General features: G+C 38.0%; 2 protein-coding genes across 2 annotated transcripts in view; both read right to left on the minus strand.

Moving 5' to 3' along the window:
• The window catches only part of LOC110094205, a 37,571-nt gene extending 29,953 nt beyond the window's left edge, over window positions 1-7,618 (minus strand). Inside the window, exons 1-4 of the mRNA XM_020819382.2 lie at window positions 5,688-7,618; window positions 4,938-5,371; window positions 4,370-4,531; window positions 866-941 (exon numbers count right to left, since the gene is read on the minus strand). Of these exons, the coding sequence (XP_020675041.1) occupies window positions 866-941; window positions 4,370-4,531; window positions 4,938-5,371; window positions 5,688-7,475 (2,460 nt within the window). The 5' untranslated portion in view covers window positions 7,476-7,618. The remainder of the gene's footprint in view (window positions 1-865; window positions 942-4,369; window positions 4,532-4,937; window positions 5,372-5,687) is intronic.
• A 2,642-nt stretch (window positions 7,619-10,260) lies between these two features.
• Window positions 10,261-22,032, minus strand: part of LOC110094190 — a 20,521-nt gene continuing 8,749 nt past the window's right edge. The window contains exon 2 of the mRNA XM_020819362.2: window positions 10,261-11,099. Coding sequence (XP_020675021.1) covers window positions 10,516-11,099 — 584 coding nt within the window. The 3' untranslated portion in view covers window positions 10,261-10,515. The remainder of the gene's footprint in view (window positions 11,100-22,032) is intronic.

The raw sequence follows: 22,032 nt of genomic DNA on the forward strand, positions 1-22,032 counted from the left end.
CTCATCTCTGCAACACTTAACTTAGTATTATGCTTCTCTTTTAATAGCCAACATTCGGCACCATAAAGCATTGCAGTTCTCACCACCATCTTATAGAATTTTCCCTTAAGTTTGAGGGGGACTTTTCTATCGCACAATAAGCCTAAAGTATTCCTCCACTTCAACCATACAACTTGAATTTTGCTGATAATATCCCCATCTATTTCACCATCACTTTGAACAATAGATCCAAGATATCTAAAGCGTGTACTCTTATTAATGACTTGATCGCCCAAAGTCACAATCCTCTCACTAGATGCTACTAAAATTACACTCAATATATTCAGTTTTAGATCTACTCAAGTGAAAACCTTTAGACTCTAAGGTTGACCTCCATAATTCAAGTTTACCTTCAACTCCCTCTCTAGTCTTATCGACAAGAAGAATATCATCAGCAAAAAGCATACACCAAGGTACATCCTCTTGCAAATGTCTAGTTTTAAAATCTAATGATGAATAAGAGATAAAAATAATAAGGAAATAATTTATGCATGAGGAATGCAACAATTGACCAACTAATTCATTTGTAGCATTACGTGCAGTTTCTTGATTATCTAGGATAATATTTACCAATGTACGAAGAAGGCACTATCAAACTTTCTATGCATGTATGAGGTTAGGAACATGCATACGTAAAACCATAATGTTCTTCCATTTTCATGACGAACAATGGAAAATGAAGTTGATACGACATTTAAGGTTCACTTCTAGTAAAGTGCTTTTCATACAAAAATTTGAAAACGGAAATTTCCCTGAATGATCAATTCAGTATTATTTTGGCAGAAATTCAAAGATTCAAGAACACTTTATTGTAACAATCTGATACCTTTTCAATATTATTGAGTACAAGTTCAACCAATGTTGCACCAGATACTTCTAGGAAGGCAGCTAAAGCTTCATCACTGAAACATAACGGTACAAATAAGAATTCAACATGAAATCATCATATAAAAGGCAGATATATATAAAAAAAAAGTTTAATAAGTCGTACAATATAGTCCATACCAATAAATTTAGCTAAAAAAGACATAAAGTTAAACTGAGTAAAAAGATGAATGAATAGATATCAAAGACATTTCAGGCAGGTTTAATAGTAATCCATGTAAGTTTTCTGTATAACATAATGTCATTGCACATCAGCTGTAGATTCTCACGGAAAATCTTCTCCGGTGAAACAAAATTGAACTATTCTTCAACTCGCAACTTTAGCCATCATGTGCCCCAAGATACCAATGATTCTACTCAACTATTCCTTGCACATCATAGCTAGGATAAAAGCAAGGCCTTTAATAACAAAATGATTTGACACTGCTGGATGATTTGGCAGAATAGATCGACAAGGAGCAGTTTGGTTGGCTGAAGAAGGAATACAGTAGAAAAGAAATGCTTTAAATTATTTTGATGAGTGTAAAAGTCACGAGCATATCTTAGAAAAAATATATTGAGGTAAATGTTTTGATGTGCTTATGTTAATATTTAATAAGCACTGTAGGTTGCATCCACAAAACTGGCCCTCTGCACAGATTTAATCTAATCAATGACCAACTTGGTCATACTTGAACCTAATAGTGAGTTAAACACAGTTAAGTAAAGGCTTGCATGTCTTGGAAATCACAATCAACTTGGACACTTCACTACTAATTTAATTGCGACCCAATTCAACCCTCAATGATGGACCAAGATGAGATGATGATCCAACAATAACTAAGCTAAACTGAAAAGCCACCAAGCTCAACAACCTTAAGGATAAATCAAGATAGGAAGCACTTTGTGTTTGAATCTCAACAATAACTAACATTCCAAGGAGTTTTTGTTATAAATATTAATTGTTAGTCGAATCCACAGAACTCAAAGCTTGTAATCAACTTGACCACATCACTAAAATGATAATTAGGCTTGATCCTCTAAAAGATAGACCACACCACAGTGATTTTAAGTTAAAACAGAATATACCCTTCTTTGGCAGGAATATCCATATTGAGAACTATTTAGATTGGGAACAAACGGTCGAGGCTTTGTTTTCGATTAAATGGATGTTTCGCCTGAGAAGCAAGTCAAGAATGTCACCTATAAACAAGAGGGGAGCATGGTTGTTCCAATTGATGCAAACCCACAGTCCAGAAGGTAAGGGTAGCATCAAAAGTTGGCTTCAAACAAAACAATTGTTGCGCAACCGAACTTTAAACAACTGCTATACTCTGATATCAATCAAGTGATGAGATCAATTAGTAGCTATATGGAGTTCTACCGACTTAAAGCTTGCAACAATTTAAATGAATCCTAACAACAGCTCGTAACTCATTGCATGAGAGGCTTGAAAGAGTCAATTCAGGATAGTTTGGAGATGGAACTCCATTTGATCACTCTCACTAGTGATAAACTTGGTCTGTAAGGTCGAACATGCCTATGATGTCACCTTTTTGACACCATTTCAATGATCCAAACATCGAGACCTCTAAAGGAATTCTTCCAACTCCCAAGATGAGCTCCCTTCAATCCCAAACTCAACTACCTCCATAAAAATCCGCTCCTCACGCCTCCGAATTCAAAGCTCCGATGAAACAAGGAAACCAAAGAAGCAATACTTACAACAAGCCAATCTTTCTGAGTGCTTTTGTTGATTCCAACTAGGACATAGATCCAATGAATGCCCAAAATGGAGATAACTGCAAAATTTGGAAGGGGAGTAAGATGAAGAATAACTTTGAGTTCCCCTCAAACATACACGTAAAGTTTTTTAGTTGTTTCTGGCATGAACAATGAAAATATCTCCAGATAGAGCTTTGCCTAAGCTCTGCATACCACCCACAAACAAAATGGGCAAACAGAGGAAAGCACTTACAGTAACATGTTGCATTACCTAGCCCTGTGAACAACCTAAGCAATTGGCTAATAAATTGGCTCAAGCTGAATTTACTTACAACTCTATAATAAGTTCATCTACAAGTAGAAGTCCGTTTTGGGTGGTGTATAAAAAAAATGCCTAACCACCTATCAATATAGAGGTCATTCCAAAACCCCATAGCAAGCCGGTTGCAAAACTGGCTCAAAATTTTGATGACATGCTGTAAGAAGTCGACTAGTTGCTATCTAACTAGTTGCAAAATTACAAGAAACTAGTGGATACACATAGTCATCTCAGGAGTTTTGAAGTAGGTAGCTTGTTCATGATTCACCCATGCAAAGAGCATTTCAGAGCAAGAATTTATTCCAAGTTAAGGCCCAACAAAATTGGGCCATTCTAGATTACGAAAAGCATTAATGATAATGCATATGTTGTTTCTCTATCTGCCAAGTTGAACAATTCACCAATTTTTAATATTGCGGATATCTACTAATACTAATGATGGCAAATTGAAAATAATTAAACACAGGATGAGTTCTTCTGGGGAAGGAAAGATGCGATGCAAGCTTTTAAAAAAAGTTATAATTATGTTGTCCATATTTTTGCTTTTAATATTAATTTTCATCTTAATAATATATTTAGAAAATACAATTGTTAATCAAGTTTACTTTTAGTTAATTATTCTATACTTCGTAGTGGATAGAAATAATGACTAGTGGTATGTTTTATGTTCCCTACTATATCTACTACCTTAGCTCAAAGAACATCAGATGATGTAATACTAATGAATGTTAGGCTCAAGTATTATATCCACCATCAGGTGATGATAAATAGATCAACAGTCCATACCAGTTGTGCATAACAATATGTATTTAAATGCAGAAGCTAAAAGGGCTCTGACCAACAAACAATTTCAATAAGAGTTTTTTCTTTTACTCTGAAAACGTGACATCAGACTGCCATTACAAAGCTTTGAACTCCATAAGTTGCACACAATCTAAAACCAGACTCCAGGTTGCACGACTCAATTTAGATCTTCTAAGATGTTAAATTATTTTCAAGTCAATCTTTTCCTCCAACCCAGTAACACTATTCCCTTCATGAATCTCATCTACAATTCACCAGTGGATCCTTCTCCATATCAGTTTGAAGATCAATCACATCTCAAACATTCATTTGTTCTCTCTTCAAATGAAAGGTCTAGAAGGTCTTTCTTTTTAGTTAACAAAGGAGTACAGTTTTTAAGGTCTAGAGAAGCAAATGATTTTTTGTTATAAATGGAACTGTTCTTAGTCAGATCCACCCTTCTCAGTGGTCATTAGTGGCTGCTAATAAAAGAACCAAGTTATGCAATGGTGCTGACGGAACATGAAGCAATTTTCCTTGCCTTACTCTCCTAACTTTACAAAATAAAGATATTTATTTCATAATTTATTTAAAATTAAAAGCTGAATACAAATCAATAACTGGTTTTTAGAGGGAGACCTGAATGCACCATGACAAAGCTTGAGCCTTTGAAATGGACAACCACCATTGACAAGATGTTGTATTGCAGAATCATTTAGTCGGTCCAAGTAACGGACATCAAGAAAAGAAAGACGAGGGCAACTTCCACCAATAACTTTCATTGAGGCATTAGTCAATTTACTGCATAAAAAAGGAATATTTCAGTTCAAAGTGAATATATTTTGACAGTCTACAAGAAATTGCATAATAATCAGAAAGAGAAATGAGGCTTATAGAGGTAAGTGAAACGTAGAGCAATAGTCCTCTCAAGCTTCGTTTGAGATGACTTTCTTTCTGCTTCTTAAAGCAGCTTTTTAGTATAAAAATTTTAATTTTTGTACTAAAAAGCTGCTTTAAGAAGCATTAAAAAAGCCATCCCAAACGAAACCTCAAACTTTAAATTAGCATTCAAGATTAAAATGTAGAAAACGGCGGAGAAGCAGATATACACATGAACAAAACTGCAGAAAGATACAGCGCATAGTATAGTATTACTCATTGGCAATATTTCTTTTAAATAAATGAGACAATAAGCAAAGGGGCATACTGGCAACCAGCAACGATAAGCACCCTCAATTTTGGACCAGAAATAGGAATCAGATGCTTTAAAAATTTATCAGTAACTGTTTCCATATGAGCTACAGATAAAACATCCAAACACTTGAGCTTCTTCAACGCAGGCAAAATCAACATTGCATCCACATTGTGGCAAACATCTATATAAAGTTCTTGCAAAACTGCTTCCAACTTTTCAGCTAACGCAAGGATTCCCTTAGATGTTATAAGGGGACATTGACTCAAATTTAAAGACGTTAAGAGAGGAGCTGAAGCAGCAATTGCATCTAAGCCACCATCTGATAGACAGTATGCTCCCTTTAAAGACAGTCTATTAAGCGAAGGCAAACACTTTGGAGCCTTTGCGAATGTAGAATGCAATACATAATCAGGCAAGCAACGACCACAGAAGTCCAGCTGCAACACCTACTTAAACAGGGCAAAAAAGAAAAGTAAGGCCTATATATCTATTAGATACGGGAATCAGAAAAAACATGCTAGTACTACAGGCTCAGTAATAGTCTTCACAAAATGATAAGCATTAATTTTCTTTTCATTTCTCAACAATGATAATCATCTGGCATCACATAATTTGGTTAAAGATGCCCAGACATATACCTTAATTACAATTGAGTATATTTGGACATGCAAATGAAAGAAAAAAACATGAGAGCATATTAAAAAAGTAAACTACTAGAACAAATATAGCACAAAAGCGTACACTGTCGAGAGAACAAAATACCTTCAAATTATCAATATTGCATTGAGAAAAAACTTCCACAAACAACTTATCTGTCGCCCATGAACAATCGCTCAAGTAAATCTCTAAGGGGGAACCCTTGGTAAGAAGACCAAGGAAATGAGAAGACATCCTCCTCGAATTGCATAGCATCAATGCAATGTTATGCTTGATAGCATCAGGCAGACCTTCAAGTGATTCAATCTCTTCTGCATTCTCACAGAGAACTTTCAAGCATAAGTCCTTCAATGGGGGAACTATTTTTCCCACGGTGATATGCCTCCGCATATTGGAAGGCGTCCAAGGAATTTTGGCTTCCGCTTCTCCATCTTTCACTGAAGAAAAGTTTAAGTTACGTGCTCTTAGCATTTGTTCTCGCTCTTCAATGATCTTCATGGCAGTAGAGAAAGGCCCTGGCCAATCTTCTTCTTCATTTGCATGAGGCATTGAATCATCAGCTTCATCGTCTTCTTCAGTTCTTTCTTCCTCTGCTTTAAAGAACGCAAATACAGAAGCAAACTCTATAGCAGTTTTTCTGGCAGCCTCTCGCCTAGACCTGGACTTTTCTTGGCTACTTCCAGTCTTCTGATTCCCCAGCCCACCAACAATGGTGAATTCTACTTCTTTAGCAGAAACTTGTTCTCCATCAGCAACCTTAAGTTTTTTGGGAGCTAACTTCTCCTTCCCTTTCTCTTCCCTGCTATATCTCCTGGGCCTCCTCTGACATGTCCCCCCATCCAAAACTGGCAAATTTTCATGGAGAAATTCAGGAATTGGATCAGCATTCAAATCAACGTTAGACATAATAATTGGCATCGGATCTTCCAAAATCAATTTGCCCATCCTTGCATCTTCTCTGCTACAAAATCTAATTCCACTACTCTCATAATTCCTTACTCCAACATCATCAATTCCATTAGCACCCAAAAAAATCCCAGCCAAACCCAAGTCCAATTGATCCGCCTCAACAATTAATCCATCATTCATCCTATTTCCCTCACTACATCTTACTCCATCAGCACCCTCTGAAGCTATTCCCCCAGCACTGCTAAACATTTTATCACCAGATTTCTCAATGCATTCACACTGAGAAGAAAACCCCTGCATTCTTTTTACTTCTCTACAGGAAAAACTATCAACATGCTCACTAACCAAAATGGAAGAAACAAACCCATCTCCTATCTTTCTCTTAGGAACTCTTGACCCCGATCGCAAGTTCATATAGCCAACTTCCTTCGGCGCTGCGTCATAAGCATTTCCCTTCTTCTCTCCCAACTCCAAATTCCGATCGACATAACGAGCTGTCCCCTCTGCATGCATGGTCGATGATTCAATAGCTTTGAAACCATTATCAACCATGCCTCTCATTAACTCCACTTTTTCCTCCACCCCCTCATCTAACCCGCCTTCTTTGAAACTCCCTGCCATATCCTCTAGTTTCTCGACAAAATCGGAACCTTTACTGAACCCTCGTTGGGAAACCCGCGAACTAGACCGTAACTTCAAGTACCGCTCCTCCCTCACATCAGAAGAACAACCAGCAACGGAAACCCTTTTTGAGCGCTTCCTCTCGGGGCAGCCTTCATCAGCCGCAACGCTGACCGGCGAAAAGACGCTGTTAGCCAAGCTCAAACTACTTGGGCATCGGAAGTTGGCCACCGAGGCGGTAGCAGCGGCCGCAGAAGAATTTAGAGACGAATCATTCTCAGACGGAGTGAAAGTCTCCGGTGTAGAAATTAGGGTTTTCGGCTGGGGCGCCGGTAGAGATCGGCCGGACCTTAAGACGCGCATTGCTATAAATCCTATGCTATGCAGACCGCCGACAGAGCAACTATAAATAGAAGACACTCAAGCGACGGAGGCTTCTATCGCACGGCATTGCTTCCCGCGCAAATGAGGGCTTATTGCGGTGAAGCGTCTCGCGGGAAAGCAGCCGTTCGTCACTAACTAATAATATCTTTTAACATTAGCTAACGCAATCTAAATCAGGAATTAGTTAATTATTCTGTAACAAAGTAGCTTCTTATTTTGTTTCTAATTGGACGATTAATAATAACAGCGAGATAAAGAGATACAGTAAAGTGGTAGTGTAAATAACAAATAAATACATCATTTTTCTAACTTATCTGACTGTAGATCAATTATTTTTTTATGTGACAAGCGTTGAATATTTATTCACTGCATTTACTCACAAAAGGCTGTGGTGGACGAACTTTTTATTTGGTCCGGTGAACGTACGTAGAGCTACGTTCGGACGGCATTAAAATCGCAGTCACAAAACGAGAAATATTGAGCAAATACCGAGTAATACCAACAATAACGAGAAATATCATTATGTGAAGACCAAATACCGAGTAATACCGAGCAATACCAAGCAATACCGAGTAATCCCGAGCAATACCAAGCAATACCAAGTAATCCCAAAAAATACCGATTTTTTTGGGATTACTCGGTATTGCTTGGTATTACTCGGTATTGGCCTTCACAGAGCGGTATTCCTCGCTATTATCAAACAATACCTAGCAATATCGACCAAATACCTAGCAAAAACCGAGTAACAATCCTCTGACTGAACGTAGAGCTACGTCCAGTCAGAGGACGTAATAAAAGCTCGTGGTGGACATTTAGTAGTTACTTACTAACCCATTACAATTATAAGGGTCGTTTGGAATAGCTTTTAATTACTATTTTTTTAGTACTAAATTTTTTTGTGCTAAAAATTTGTTCTAATCAAAGCCACAATCAACAAATTAATGTCTGATTAATAAGAGCTATGAGACAAATATTTTAAATATTTGAAAAAACTTATGTGAGCATGTCTTGGAGACTTGGACTTAAAGAATTTAATTTTTTTAATTTTATTTTTGAATGAGTATAATATAAAAATTAAATAATTATAAACCAACAAAAAAAATCTTTATACTACTATGTGGGGTCAGCTACATAAAACTTTTTTTTATTTTATTATGTCTTATTAAGAATCAAATTTTCATTTAAATCTAATAAAGAATGTCATTTCTAATATTTTATAACTAAATCTTTTTAGATCTATCTCTTTTTTTTTTTAATATAGGCCAAATCTAATACAACTACTCTCCTAAAAAGGTCACCGTTTTACATGACCAAATCATCTAAGGCAACTCTCTCTAATCTTATGTGCCGGAGCTACTCCAATCTTTTCATGAATATGTCTCTCTTCTCAATAATATTTAACTTAATATTATGTTTCTATTTTAATGATCAATATTCTGCATCAAAAAGCAAGGGAGTTTCAAAATGAATATGAAAATATTGAAAACATCGTAATTATTTTTGACAAAATATTTAAATTTATTTTTTCTTCAAGTATGTATGCCAATAAGCGGCATATTTTTTTATAAGGAAATTATTAACGGGATGAAAAAAAATATTCTCGTAAACACTCTAAAACTATAAACAACAGTCAATTCCTTGGCTTATATATCGATGTCAGTCAGATAATATAATTAATCAACTCATAACATATCATCGGAGAAGAAATTATTAGATGCGGAGTCTCGACGTGGTGATATGTCCGGACATCCACTTAATAGTACACGTGGAGTGTGCTTTGATTGCACTTTTTTTAGCTTTACTGTGTTTTATCTGCACTTTAGTTACAATTTGGTTGCATTTTCACTGTTTTTTATTGTATTTTTTTATTGCGCTTTAACTATGCTTTACATGCGCTCACCTGTACTTTACGTGCACTTTGGTTGTGCTTTTGATGCGCTTGGATTAAAATTCCACAGATACATTAAATATATAAAATAAAAAATAAATCCAATTGAATATCCATGTGTCCACTCTACATGTCAACATTTTATTGAAGTACAGGCGTATCCCTACGTCCAGACTCATTACCTAATAATTTCTTTGATTAGAGAGGATAATGTCATAATTAAATAAAATAGCATCAATTTATATTTTTTAAATTTAGAATTAAATTGTTCTTCCTACTTTTGCTATTATCAAGAAATTATTACATGCAACTACTGGACCATCTGAAGACGAACCAGGATGTGTCACGCACCTCGCATACAAAATCAATACACAACAAAATAGTGATGTAACACATCCTAATTTGCCCCTGATCGACCTCGAGTGATCACACGTATTAATTTCTCGCTACTATATGCAATATTTTATAATAGTTATTGTAAAATTATAGTAAGCTAAATAATTTTTTAAAATTATTAAAACTATTATAAATGCTTTTATTGAATAAATACTTTCTTAAAGTAATTGCAAATGAATAATTCTGATTGTAAGAAAAGAATTTTTTTATCATTGAAATTTCTTTAAAAATCAACAAAAAAAAATAGTAAGAAAGTAAGCAAAACATTGTAATCAATATGCTAGAAAAATAACTCTACAAATTTTAGTATTTAATATATAAAAATATTAAATATAAAATAATTAATATTTACCAGCAACATAACATTACAAAGCAGCCCTTTATGCAATTCACAATGACTACAAATACTTCCTCACAATAGCAGCAAACAGCTTATAATTCAAGCTGGGCTTAGCATACCAAAATCTGGAACAAATTGAAGAACAAACAGAAAACAACTGTAATTGTTCACCCAAATAAATTGAAAGAATGAAAAAGAATAGGTTCCACAAACACATCACATAATTCTCTTATAATTACATATTTAACATTTAAATCTTTGTAATATCTGAAAAAAAAAATTCATTTAAGAAATTGAAATAAATACGAAGATTTAAGTGATAGATATAAAAATATAAAAGAATTCTGTGGTATGAATGTAAATCCCTCAAAATAATAATAATACCAGAAATCCAATCAAAGAACATAAAGCACTCCAAAGAAAACCACAGCAAGCAATGGCCAGATCCCACAGCCACTGATCGCTAGCCTGGTTGAAGCACTACAATCATCATTGTTCCCGCTGAAGCAACCAGGATGAACTGACTTTGCCTGCCCATTCTCAAAGGCAAAACTACTGTTCCTCTTGCCATTGCTAAACAGAACACACCAAAAGTATGGTGACCCGCCATCAGTGCCACTTACAGCTGCACCGACCTCTGTGTGGTTTTTATCATGAAGGATCTTAAGACTCTCTGAATTCTGGATGATGAAACTGGAGAAGGCTTCATCGGGAGAAACATATTTGGATTGGCAACCAAGAAAGCGACCAGTGATGGGAGTAAGAGTCTGGGCTAGGACACCACAGTTGGGAGCAAATTTGTCTGCAAAGTCAGAATCTGGGGGCTTTTTCATGTCACCAACTTCACTACATTGGCCTTCATAGCCTTTTATGTACTGCAGAGCAATGCAGCCAAGCCCAGGGTTGTCGAAGAGTGCGGTGAACTTGCCGGCGGTTCGGTTTGCATTGATCACAGCCACCAGTTTGTCAGCCGGGTTATCTTAATTAAGATGGAAAAGGAGAAATGGAGTTAGATTTGTAGCTAATAAGCAAGTATGCTGCTTTGTTTGAAATGAATGATTGAGGCTTCGTTTGGAATGGCTTTCTAGTTGCTTCTTAAAGCAACTTCCAAATGACTTTCTAGTTGCTTCTTAAAGCAACTAAAAAGTTGCTTTAAAAAGCAACTAGAAAGCCGTCCGAAACGGAGCCTGAATGCAGGCCTAAACTTCTGCATGGATGCTTTCAATGGTTTGACCCATAAAGCACAAAATGTAGGTGTAGCATTAACACAACAAAAATTTATGCGATTGTGAATAATGAATAGGTGTAGCATCAATTAAATAGTTTTGCAGATATATTTCAATTAAGGCGCTTTCTTAAAATTAAGGATCTAATAAATAGAATAATTAGAAGCATTAATAACTTCTGTTAATTTCATTCTTTTAACATAAGTGGTCTGCTCATCAGTTGCATCAAAGAATACCCTCTAAAGAATGGTGGCTTCCGCCTTACTAAAATATGTTGATTTTGTTGTGTTACTGGCCTGGTGGCCTTGCAGATCAATGCTAGCATTTGGAGCAAACAGCAAAATCATACTATTTCAATCTGAGTTGTGTGAAATAATTAAATTGTTTAAGTAAAAAATGCCCCATAAATTCATGAAAAAAATATGATTACTTGGAAGATTGATTACTAATAGGAATTAAATTATATACATATAAATATTAGTTGGAATTCAATGAATAAATAAGATAATATTTGACATTAGCAGAGTATTTGCAGCATCTCCAATGATGGGTAATTTTGTTTATCTCAATATTGATGGTTCCAGATGTCTCCTGGCTTGATCTTTGTCAAGGATATCGGCTCATCGAGGCAACCAAGTGGCAAATTGGATGTGGTAGTTAAGAATGAGCACAAGCAGCAATTTGTGTGGTGGGTGAAAGGGTGGAGAGAATGGGTATGGTGATTTTGTGTGGGATTTATATGGAATGAGGTGTTTGTAGGTTTTGTGCATTTCTGAAACTTGGGAAGGTCTTTTTTGTAGCTCTGGGGGGAGTTGAGTTCATAATTTTCAAAGGAAAAAAATCTCAAAACAATCTCAAAGATTGTATAACTAAATTAGCATGATTACTAGAAAAATTTTAATTAAAAAACATTATAAATAACGTGCACCCCATTTTAAGCTATTGCATCCACCATATTGCACCAAACATGAGGAAATATAATGGTTTTTCCAATTGATCTTAATCATAATCATATTTCATGTTATGTGTGGAATTTGATTGTGTTGATCAATCTGATTATTTTATTGTCTTGGACTTCAAAGCTTCCCTCGAATTTTTTCCGTACAAGGCCCCAGCGCTGCATATACGAGCGCACCAGCGCTGTCTTCCCGAGCACCCCAACGCTGAAAAATAAATAGCAGAGCACTATAGCGGTCTAGATATGGCGTCGCAGCGGGTCAAGACAAAGACTAAGCATCGTAGCGTTGAGTGTTTGAGCGCTGCAGCATAGGGGCGCATAGAGACCGGGCGCCGCATCGCTCCAAACTGGCACCGCAACACTGCGAAACAGACTGAACAGTTATTTTTCTTGTTTTTCTCAAGGGTTGCCCCATGGTTATAACTTACTTTCTCTTGTATTTTATGAGGAATGTAGACATTGAGAATGATGCATGTGAGAAGAGAAGCAATGATAGTGAGAAAGATGAGAGATCTGTACTAATTTCTCCCCATTTTCATAGTGGATTTCTTGGTATGTTGTGGCTCCATGGTTTTTTCCCTATTTTGGGGTTTTTCATGTTACATCTGGGCGCCCTTTATTTTTCGGGTGCTTTTACTTTCTTGCTTGTTTCGTCATTATGGTGTTTACTCCTCAATCTCCATCATCTTTCCCAACATTACGTTCTCTAAGGATCTAATTTTTTTATTCAAATTTTCACTAATCTATCTTCACAGGTTATATCTAGTTGGAATTCTAAGGGTTCACATTGAAAGATAAATTCAGGTCTGTTGCATTCTTCTTCAATCATACTAAATAAAATCATCGTGCACCTTGGCTTATTCTTGGGGTCGGTTAAGTTCAAAAAATGACCATCTGATCTAGCTAATAACCTTAATTAGCCCAACATATCTTGCAGAAATGCTAAACTCCTTTTGGTAAGCGATACATAATCTCCAGCATTTTTCTACATCTCTCCTACCATCATCTGCATAAGCTTTCTGGCGTTGTGGTTTGCATTAGTATTTTGCTCAACCATTTTGATATTTTGACTAATTTATTTCATGAGTTATGACCCAAGTTTTTTTTTCTCTCTAAAATTAAACTAACATAAAGGTGAATTACACGTTTTCCCATAAAGAGCTTCATAAGAGGACATCTGTATATCAAGTGATAACCATTGTTATAAGAGAACTCGAACAGAGTTAAGTGGTTGTCCCAATTCCCTTTGAAATCAATAAGACAAACCCCAAGCATGTGCTCCAATTTTGACGAGCTTATACTCGAATCGAACGGCTCGACGAGATGAATCCAACGAGTCCAAGATCGCCGAATTCCGACATCATTAAGGCCTTCAAATGTCCAACAAACGGTGCATGATCGTAAGATTCAATATCGGCCGTCCATTTGACCACTCCCCATTCGCCCCTGATCTCACGCCTATTTACGGGCCATGCCACTCCAGAAAATCTATAAATAGAGCCCTCATTTCTCATGAGAGGGGGACTAAAGCAAGAAGAGAAGGAAGAGGAGAAGGAGGAAGCTCCTCCTCGACGGCCGCCGGACCACCGCCGGACCACCGCAGAAGCACCGCCGGACCTCCGCCGGACCGCTGCAGGAACCTCGCCGGACCACCACCGAAGCCTCGCCGGACCACCGCCGGAGTTTCATTGCACCACTGCCTTAAGTTCTGACGTTCAGTCCCGACGTCCTGCTGAAGACCTGACGTCCTGCTTAAGACCCGACGTCCTACTCAAGGCCAGACCATCAACATCCGATCTTCCAAGTGACACTTGGACTAACACCTTACTCCTTGTCTCCTACCGCCTACGGTCCCTCTGACCTCTGTCGCCTACTACGGTCCATCCGACCTCCATCACCAGACAACGGTCTTTCAGACCCTAGTCTCCTACCGCCTACGGTCCTTCAGGCCTTCATCACCTACTACAGTTTGTTTGACCTACATCACCAGACAACGGTCTTTCAGACCCCAGCTTTCTATCGACTACAGTCCTTTAGGCCTTCGTCGCCTACTATGGTCCTTCTGACCTCCATCAACAGACAACGGTCTTTCTGACCCCGGTCTCCTGCCAACTACGATCTTTCAGGCCAAACAAACCTGTATATGTAACTCCTACCATGTAATGTAATCTATATGATGTACATTTGCTACATCAATCCAAGGCCTTCTCCCAAGGAAGGGCCTCATTTGTAATCGACTACAAATACTAGTGGATTCATTCAAACTGGGCCAGGCCCCGTGGTTTTTCCCCCTTTTCAGGGGTTTTCCACGTAAAAACTCTGGTGTCTCTTATGAATGCTACACCCTCTCACTTATCTGCTTGTGTGCTGGATCTTCGTACAATGCTAAGACGTTAAACTAAATATTTCTCTACCGCCGTGAATATTCCAGGACGCAACAAAGAGCTATGAGACATATTTTAAATATTTGAAAAAACTTATGTGAGCATGTCTTGGAGACTTGGACTTAAAGAATTTATTTTTTTTAATTTTATTTTAGAATGAGTAGAATATAAAAATTAAATAATTATACACCAACAAAAAATCTTTATACCACTATGTGGGGTCAGCTACATAAAACTTTTTTATTTTATTATGTCTTATTAAGAATCAAATTATCATTTAAATCTAATAAAGAATGTCATTTCTAATATTTTATAACTAAATCTTTTTAAATATATCTCTTTTTTTTTAAAACAGGTCAAATTTAATACATCTACTCTCCTAACAGGGTCATTAGAAGGTCGACGTTTTATATGACCAAATCATCTAAGGCAACTCTCTCTAATCTTATCTGTCACTGGAGCTACTCCAACCTTTTTATGAATATGTCTCTCTTCTCAACAATATTTAACTTAATATTATGTTTCTCTTTTAATGATCAATATTCTGCATCAAAAAGCAAGGGAGTTTCAAAATGAATATGAAAATATTGAAAACATCGTAATTATTTTTGACAAAATATTTAAATTTATTTTTTCTTCAAGTATGTATGCCAATAAGCGGAATATTTTTTTATAAGGAAATTATTAACGGGATGAAAAAAAATATTCTCGTAAACACTCTAAAACTATAAACAACAGTCAATTCCTTGGCTTATATATCGATGTCAGTCAGATAATATAATTAATCAACTCATAACATATCATCGGAGAAGAAATTATTAGATGCGGAGTCTCGACGTGGTGATATGTCCGGACATCCACTTAATAGTACACGTGGAGTGTGCTTTGATTGCACTTTTTTTAGCTTTACTGTGTTTTATCTGCACTTTAGTTACAATTTGGTTGCATTTTCACTGCTTTTATTGTGTTTTTTCACTGCGCTTTAACTATGCTTTGTTAGACTACTGCAGGACCATCTTACCGCATCCACTCATTACAGCAAAAGGATGTAAAAGTTCCTGCTCTGCCACAAAACCAGGCCATCAATTCCACTGCTACAGCAACCGATTTCTGACCATCTTGTCTAAGCTTCTTTTATATATTTACCTTTGTTGTATGCGATAGTTTGAAAGGAAAGGAAATATGTTAAGCTCATTTTCTCCTCAGTTTTCCTTCGTCTAACTCCTACTGCAGGTACTTCACTTCATGGTATCAGAGCTTCTCCTGGTATCGATTTCTTTCGTCTAAGCTATGACGGATCAAACTTCCGGTTCATCTACAGAAGGTGCTCCGCCCGTCGCTACTCAATCTGCTGCAATGACGCTGAACTTTTGCCATGTCCCTCCTTCCTTGAAGTTTTTGATGAATAATCTCAAGCTTATAATATCAAATCAGCTCACAAGCGATAATTATCCTATCTGGCGACTACAGATTTTTCAATTGTTTTCAGGAAATGGGTATGAAGGTCATCTTACTGGTACGAGCTCCAGACCTTCTTCCGTTGAAAACAACTCGTTCCAGCTTCGTTTGTGGAACCTGGTCGATCAAAATCTAGTTTCTGCTTTACTATCCACGATCTCTCCATCCGTTCTTCCCTACATTTTCACTCTCTCGACTGCTCGCGACATCTGGCTCACGTTGGAGCTTCGTCTTCAACCTACCAATAGGTCCAGAGTGATTCAACTCAAAAATGAGTTGTATCACATTCAGATGAAGGATTTAAACATGATGCAATATCTAGCGAAGGTTAAAACGCTCGTGGATAATATTGCCCTCTACTGGATACCGAAGAAATTATTCTTCACATCCTGAACGGTTTGCCCCCGTCATATAATCCGTTCAAGACCTCCATTCGGACCAGTCAGCTTCCTCTCAGTCTCGATGTGCTGTACAATCTGTTGTGTAGTGAAGAGATTCACTTGCAAACTGAGCTGCAAAGAGACTCTGGTACTCCAACCGACCCGACTGCTTTGTATACCAATCGCGGTGGTTTTTCCCGCGGTCGCTCAGGATACAGGGGAGCTCGTGGCAGAGGAGCTCCCTTCAGACCAAATGCAGCCTCCAACCGGAATGATGTGAATCGACCGACATGCCAGATATGCGGGAAGCCGGGTCACATTGCCGCTTCGTGCTGGCACAGATACAATGCCAATTATTCTGCTCCGACTAGCTCTTCACCGAAGGCATTACTGACTAGTTCAAGTCCAGCTTCTCTAAATGAATGGGTTCTTGATTCTGGAGCTTCAACCCATCTTACTCCTGATATTACAAATTTGCAAAATTCGGCACCTTACTCTGGCTCTGAGACCGTCTCCACGGCTAATGGAAACTCACTTCCAAATCATCACACCGGGCAAGGTCTCCTTCCATTACCTGACATGAATCGTAAGCTTTATTTACGTCAATTACTCCATGTTCCTTTGTTATCTCATAATCTACTTTCAATCCACAAACTCACTGCTGATAATAATTGTTCCGTTTCGTTTGATTCTCATGGCTTCTTAATCAAGGATCTGGTGGACAACCGTCCACTCATCCGTGGACAATGCCGTAACGGTCTCTATACCGTCACTCCGTCAATCTCCTCAACTCCAACTGCACTTCATTCGACGACATCACCTTCTTCTTCAGCCCTTTGGCATGCTAGACTTGGACATCCCAATTCTCGGACGCATCTACAATTATCTAGGAAATTTTCTTCTATATGTAATCCATCTTTACATTATATGTGTGAGTCTTGTAATGTGGCCAAAAGCCACAAGTTATCCTTTAGTCCTACCAATACTCGTGTATCCAAACCGTTTATTTTAATACATTCTGATGTTTGGGGTCCATCCCCAGTCTCTTCATCTGCTGGTTTTCGCTTTTATGTAATCTTTGTGGATGATCACACTCGCTTTACTTGGTTATACCTTATGCATACAAAATCTGAAACATATTCTAAATTTCAACTGTTCCATAAACTAATTCAAAATAATTTCAAAACAAACATTCAATATTTTCGCTCCGATGGTGGAGGCGAATTCACTAGTTCTGCTTTTCGCTCTTATCTCTCTAATCATGGTATCTCACATCAAATTAGTTGTCCATATACTCCAGAGCAAAATGGGACAGTTGAACGGAAACATCGCCATCTACTTGAAACCACCCGTACTCTACTTCATCAAGCCAAACTTCCTCTTCACTATTGGGCTGAAGCCTTACTAACATCCAATTATTTAATTAACCGACTTCCTACTAAAGCTTGCCAAAATCAAATTCCATATGAACTTCTCCACAAACAATCTCCCACTTATACTCATCTCAAAACCTTTGGTTGCCTTTGTTTTCCTTGGCTTCAACCCATAACAGAATCCAAACTTCATCCTCGCTCTCAACCCTGTCTTTTCCTAGGGTATTCACCTTTACATAAAGGCTATCGATGTCTCAATCTTCAAAACAACAAACTTCACATCTCCCGTCATGTCGTTTTTCATGAAACTATTTTCCCTTTTTCATCAGCTAATACAACTCCTGATGCTATTTCTTTCACTAATCCCAAACCAGCCTTTACCTCACCATATCTACTTCTACCCACTTCTTCTGTCACTTCAACTACAACAACCTCTCAGACTTCTCCTTCTCTACCACAAACCACACCTTACACCATCTCCCCGTCCTCCCTGTCTCCAACATCCACAAATTCCCCCTCCAATTCTCCTCAAACCTCCTCATCCGACTCCCTCACTCCTCTTCCTATTCCTTCTTCTCATCCTATGCAAACAAGACACAAGGCTGACATACATTGTCCAAAACGCATATTTGATCTTCTTGCCGTCCCTACCACAGATTTCATTCCCTCTACATTCTCCCAAGCTCAAAAATATCCTCATTGGAGAGTTGCCATGTCCGAGGAGTTTCTTGCCCTCCAAAAGCAAGGAACATGGACCTTAGTTCCTCCCCCACCTAATGCCAATATTTTGGGCTCCAAGTGGATTTTTAAATTGAAATACAAGCCCAACGGTGCCATTGATCGCTACAAAGCCCGCCTTGTCGCTCAAGGTTTTGGTCAAGAATTTGGTATTGATTTTCAGGAGACGTTCAGTCCAGTGGCTAAAATGCCGACTATTCGGGTGCTTCTATTACTCTCTCTACATCATCAGTGGGATGTTCTTCAATTCGACATATCGAATGCCTTTCTACACGGCGACATTCGTGAAGATGTCTATATGCATCAACCTGCCGGCTTTGCTGACCGCGAACATCCGCATTTTGTTTGCAAGCTTCGTAAAGCTATCTATGGCCTTAAGCAAGCTCCCCGAGAATGGTATAATACTTTTACCTCATTTTTACTACAGCTTGGTTTTGTTTTCAGCAAAGCCGATCCCTCGCTTTTAGTTTATGCTCGGGACAACATTTAGATCTTCATTCTCATCTATGTCGATGATCTATTGATTACTGGCAATGATAAAACTCTCATCCAGCAGCTTATCACTAAGCTTCACACCAAATTTTCTTTAAAACAATTGGGCTTGGTTTCAAATTTTTTAGGAATTGAAATCCTAAAACAGTCCTCTGGCATTCTTCTGCTTCAACGCCAATATGCCCGTGATATCATTGCTTCTGCAGGTCTTCAACATAGCAAACCGGTTCCAACACCTATGATCCCGAAACCTGTTCATTCACTGAATGCCGATCTCCCATTTTCTGAACCGTCACACTACAGACGGCTAGCTGGCTCCTTAAATTACCTTACCATAACTCGCCCAGACATTGCTTATGCTGTTAATTGCATATGTTATGCACTGTCCCATCAATGCCGACTACACAGCACTCAAACAGCTTTTAAGATTTGTTCATGGGATAATTAATTATGGTCTGCCACTAGCTCCGGGACAACTTCAACTTACCTGCTATTCTGATGCTGACTGGGCGAGTGATGCTCTTGATCGAAAATCAATCACTGGATTTTGTACCTTTTTGGGCAAAAGTCTCATTTCCTGGTGTGTTAAAAAGCAGCCAACCGTTGCCAAATCCTCCACCGAGGCGGAATACCGCGCTCTTGCTTCTGCCACCTCTGATGTTATATGGCTGCGTCGCCTCTTGGCTGATTTTCAAATACCTCAATCTCTACCTACCCCAATACACTGTGATAACACTTCTGCTTTGGCCTTAGCCTTAAATCCAGTGTTTCATGCTCGGACGAAACATATAGAAATAGATTATCAATTTATACGCCAGCATGTGGAACATGGTGCGGTTCAGCTTCATCACATATCCTCTCTTGATCAACCAGCTGATATACTCACCAAACCGCTTCAGCCAGCTCGTTTTGATGATCTTAGATACAAATTGAGCATTCGACCTTCGATTGCTCAATTTGCGGGGGACTGTTAGCACTACTGCAGGACCATCTTACCGCATCCACTCATTACAGCAAAAGGATGTAAAAGTTCCTGCTCTGCCACAAAACCAGGCCATCATTTCCACTGCTACAGCAACCGATTTCTGACTATCTTGTCTAAGCTTCTTTTATATATTTACCTTGCTGTATGCGAAAACTCTCAAAGCAATGGAAATACGTTAAGCTCATTTTCTCCTCTATTTTCCTTCGTCTAACTCCTACTGCAGGTACTTTACTTCAAACTGCACCACAAAAAAAGTCACTGTGCTACAGTGCAGCGGGTACTGTAGAGAATTGGCTACAGAAATTCCTGCACAGATCTGGAACTCCTCCGCCTTCTTCAACAAGAATTTCTGCGAAGTCACTATTGCTCGTCTGTTCTCTGCACTATGCCGAACTGGACAACAAAACTTCTACTGCCAAAACTTAAACATTCTTCCGCTTCTGGTTGTTTCCTGCTTTGCATAATGCCTATTCCTTCACAGTTCAAGCACTATGCCAACATTATTTCACTGTACCGATTTTTCCACTACAGTCTACAATCCCTTATCTGATATGCTGCTGGCTTGTGTGAATTCCTAACAGAGATAGGATTTCTGCTGGTTCCCGTGGAGCAAATTAAGATATTGACAATGAGGCCCACGCATGACTGCTATTATAACTTCTTTTCAGCCAAGTGATCTTTTCAATTAATTATTAGCTAAATCATATATCCATGTTATATTATTAAAATCCTATAAGTAAAACTAACAGACTTTAATTAGTATCAATTCTAAAATATGAATCCTTTAACTTTTATCATTTGCTAATTAATTCTAATTTAACTGTTAATATTAATTTAATAGTAAATTATTAATAGTAAATTTTAATATAAAAATTTGTATTTTATATGGATGATATGTGACGTTTTGTACTAATCAGCCCGGATGATTGTAAGATCGTCCTGAACGATATAGTTGTTTTTCCATCATCCAGACATCCATCCAGGGTGAAGGTCTGGATGATATTCAACGACTTGAACTAATCGTACAGGATGATATACTATCATCTTGGACGATCTGAACAAAAGAACCTTCTAATCATCCAGACTCTCCCAAATCATCTTAGTTGATTGAGCTAAATTTGAACTGATCGTACAGGATGATCGGTCGATCTTCCTGGACGATCTTTGATGATTAGGTTTAAATTAGGGAAAATTGGAAGCCCTTGTATTTAAGATATATTATTTTCTCAAGAGGAGATCTTTTGTTGCTGTCCCTACCTGAGAGAACCAAGAGGAGAGGGAGAGCAAGGGAGAGAGAGAGAGGATCTTGTGAGAGGGAGTTTGTGAGGGGTTTCACAAAGGTTGCTCAAAGCAAGGATCCAAGTCATCTTCTTCGGTCATTGTCCCTAGTTCCTTGGAGGTTCGAGAGAGGTCTTCTTCAGCAACTTATTGAGGTTCCTTACTTGATTCTAGAGGAAGTCAAAGGAGTTGGGTCCTCTGCCTGTTATAGGAGGAGGCAAAAGGAGTTGAGTTCTCTGCTTGCTTCAAGAGGAAGCAAAAGGAGTTGGATTTTATGCCTCATCGGGGTCGGTGGAAAAGAGTTTTTGTACGGTCTTCTCTGTCTTGCTATGGGGGCAAAAGGAGAGGCACTGTGTTTAGTGCAATACCCGGAGGAGAGGCTCCGGGGAGTGGACGTAGGTCAAGTTGACCGAACCACTATAAAATTTTGTGTGTTATTTCTTATTGTATTTTTCGCATTTATTTTATCCACTTTAATTTTTGTGGTGATTGTTTGATTATTTTTGTGTTTTTGTTTAAAGATTTTTTTAAAACACCAATTCACTCCCCCCCCCCTCTTAGTTTGCCTCGGGCTAGTTCACAAGGGCTTAACATCCCTAACGAACTTTCAAGTGGCATCAGTGCACTTTCAAGTGGTATT

The sequence above is a fragment of the Dendrobium catenatum genome, unplaced genomic scaffold (genome assembly GCF_001605985.2).
Source record: "Dendrobium catenatum unplaced genomic scaffold, ASM160598v2 original_scaffold_117459, whole genome shotgun sequence".
Taxonomy (NCBI): Eukaryota; Viridiplantae; Streptophyta; class Magnoliopsida; order Asparagales; family Orchidaceae; genus Dendrobium; species Dendrobium catenatum.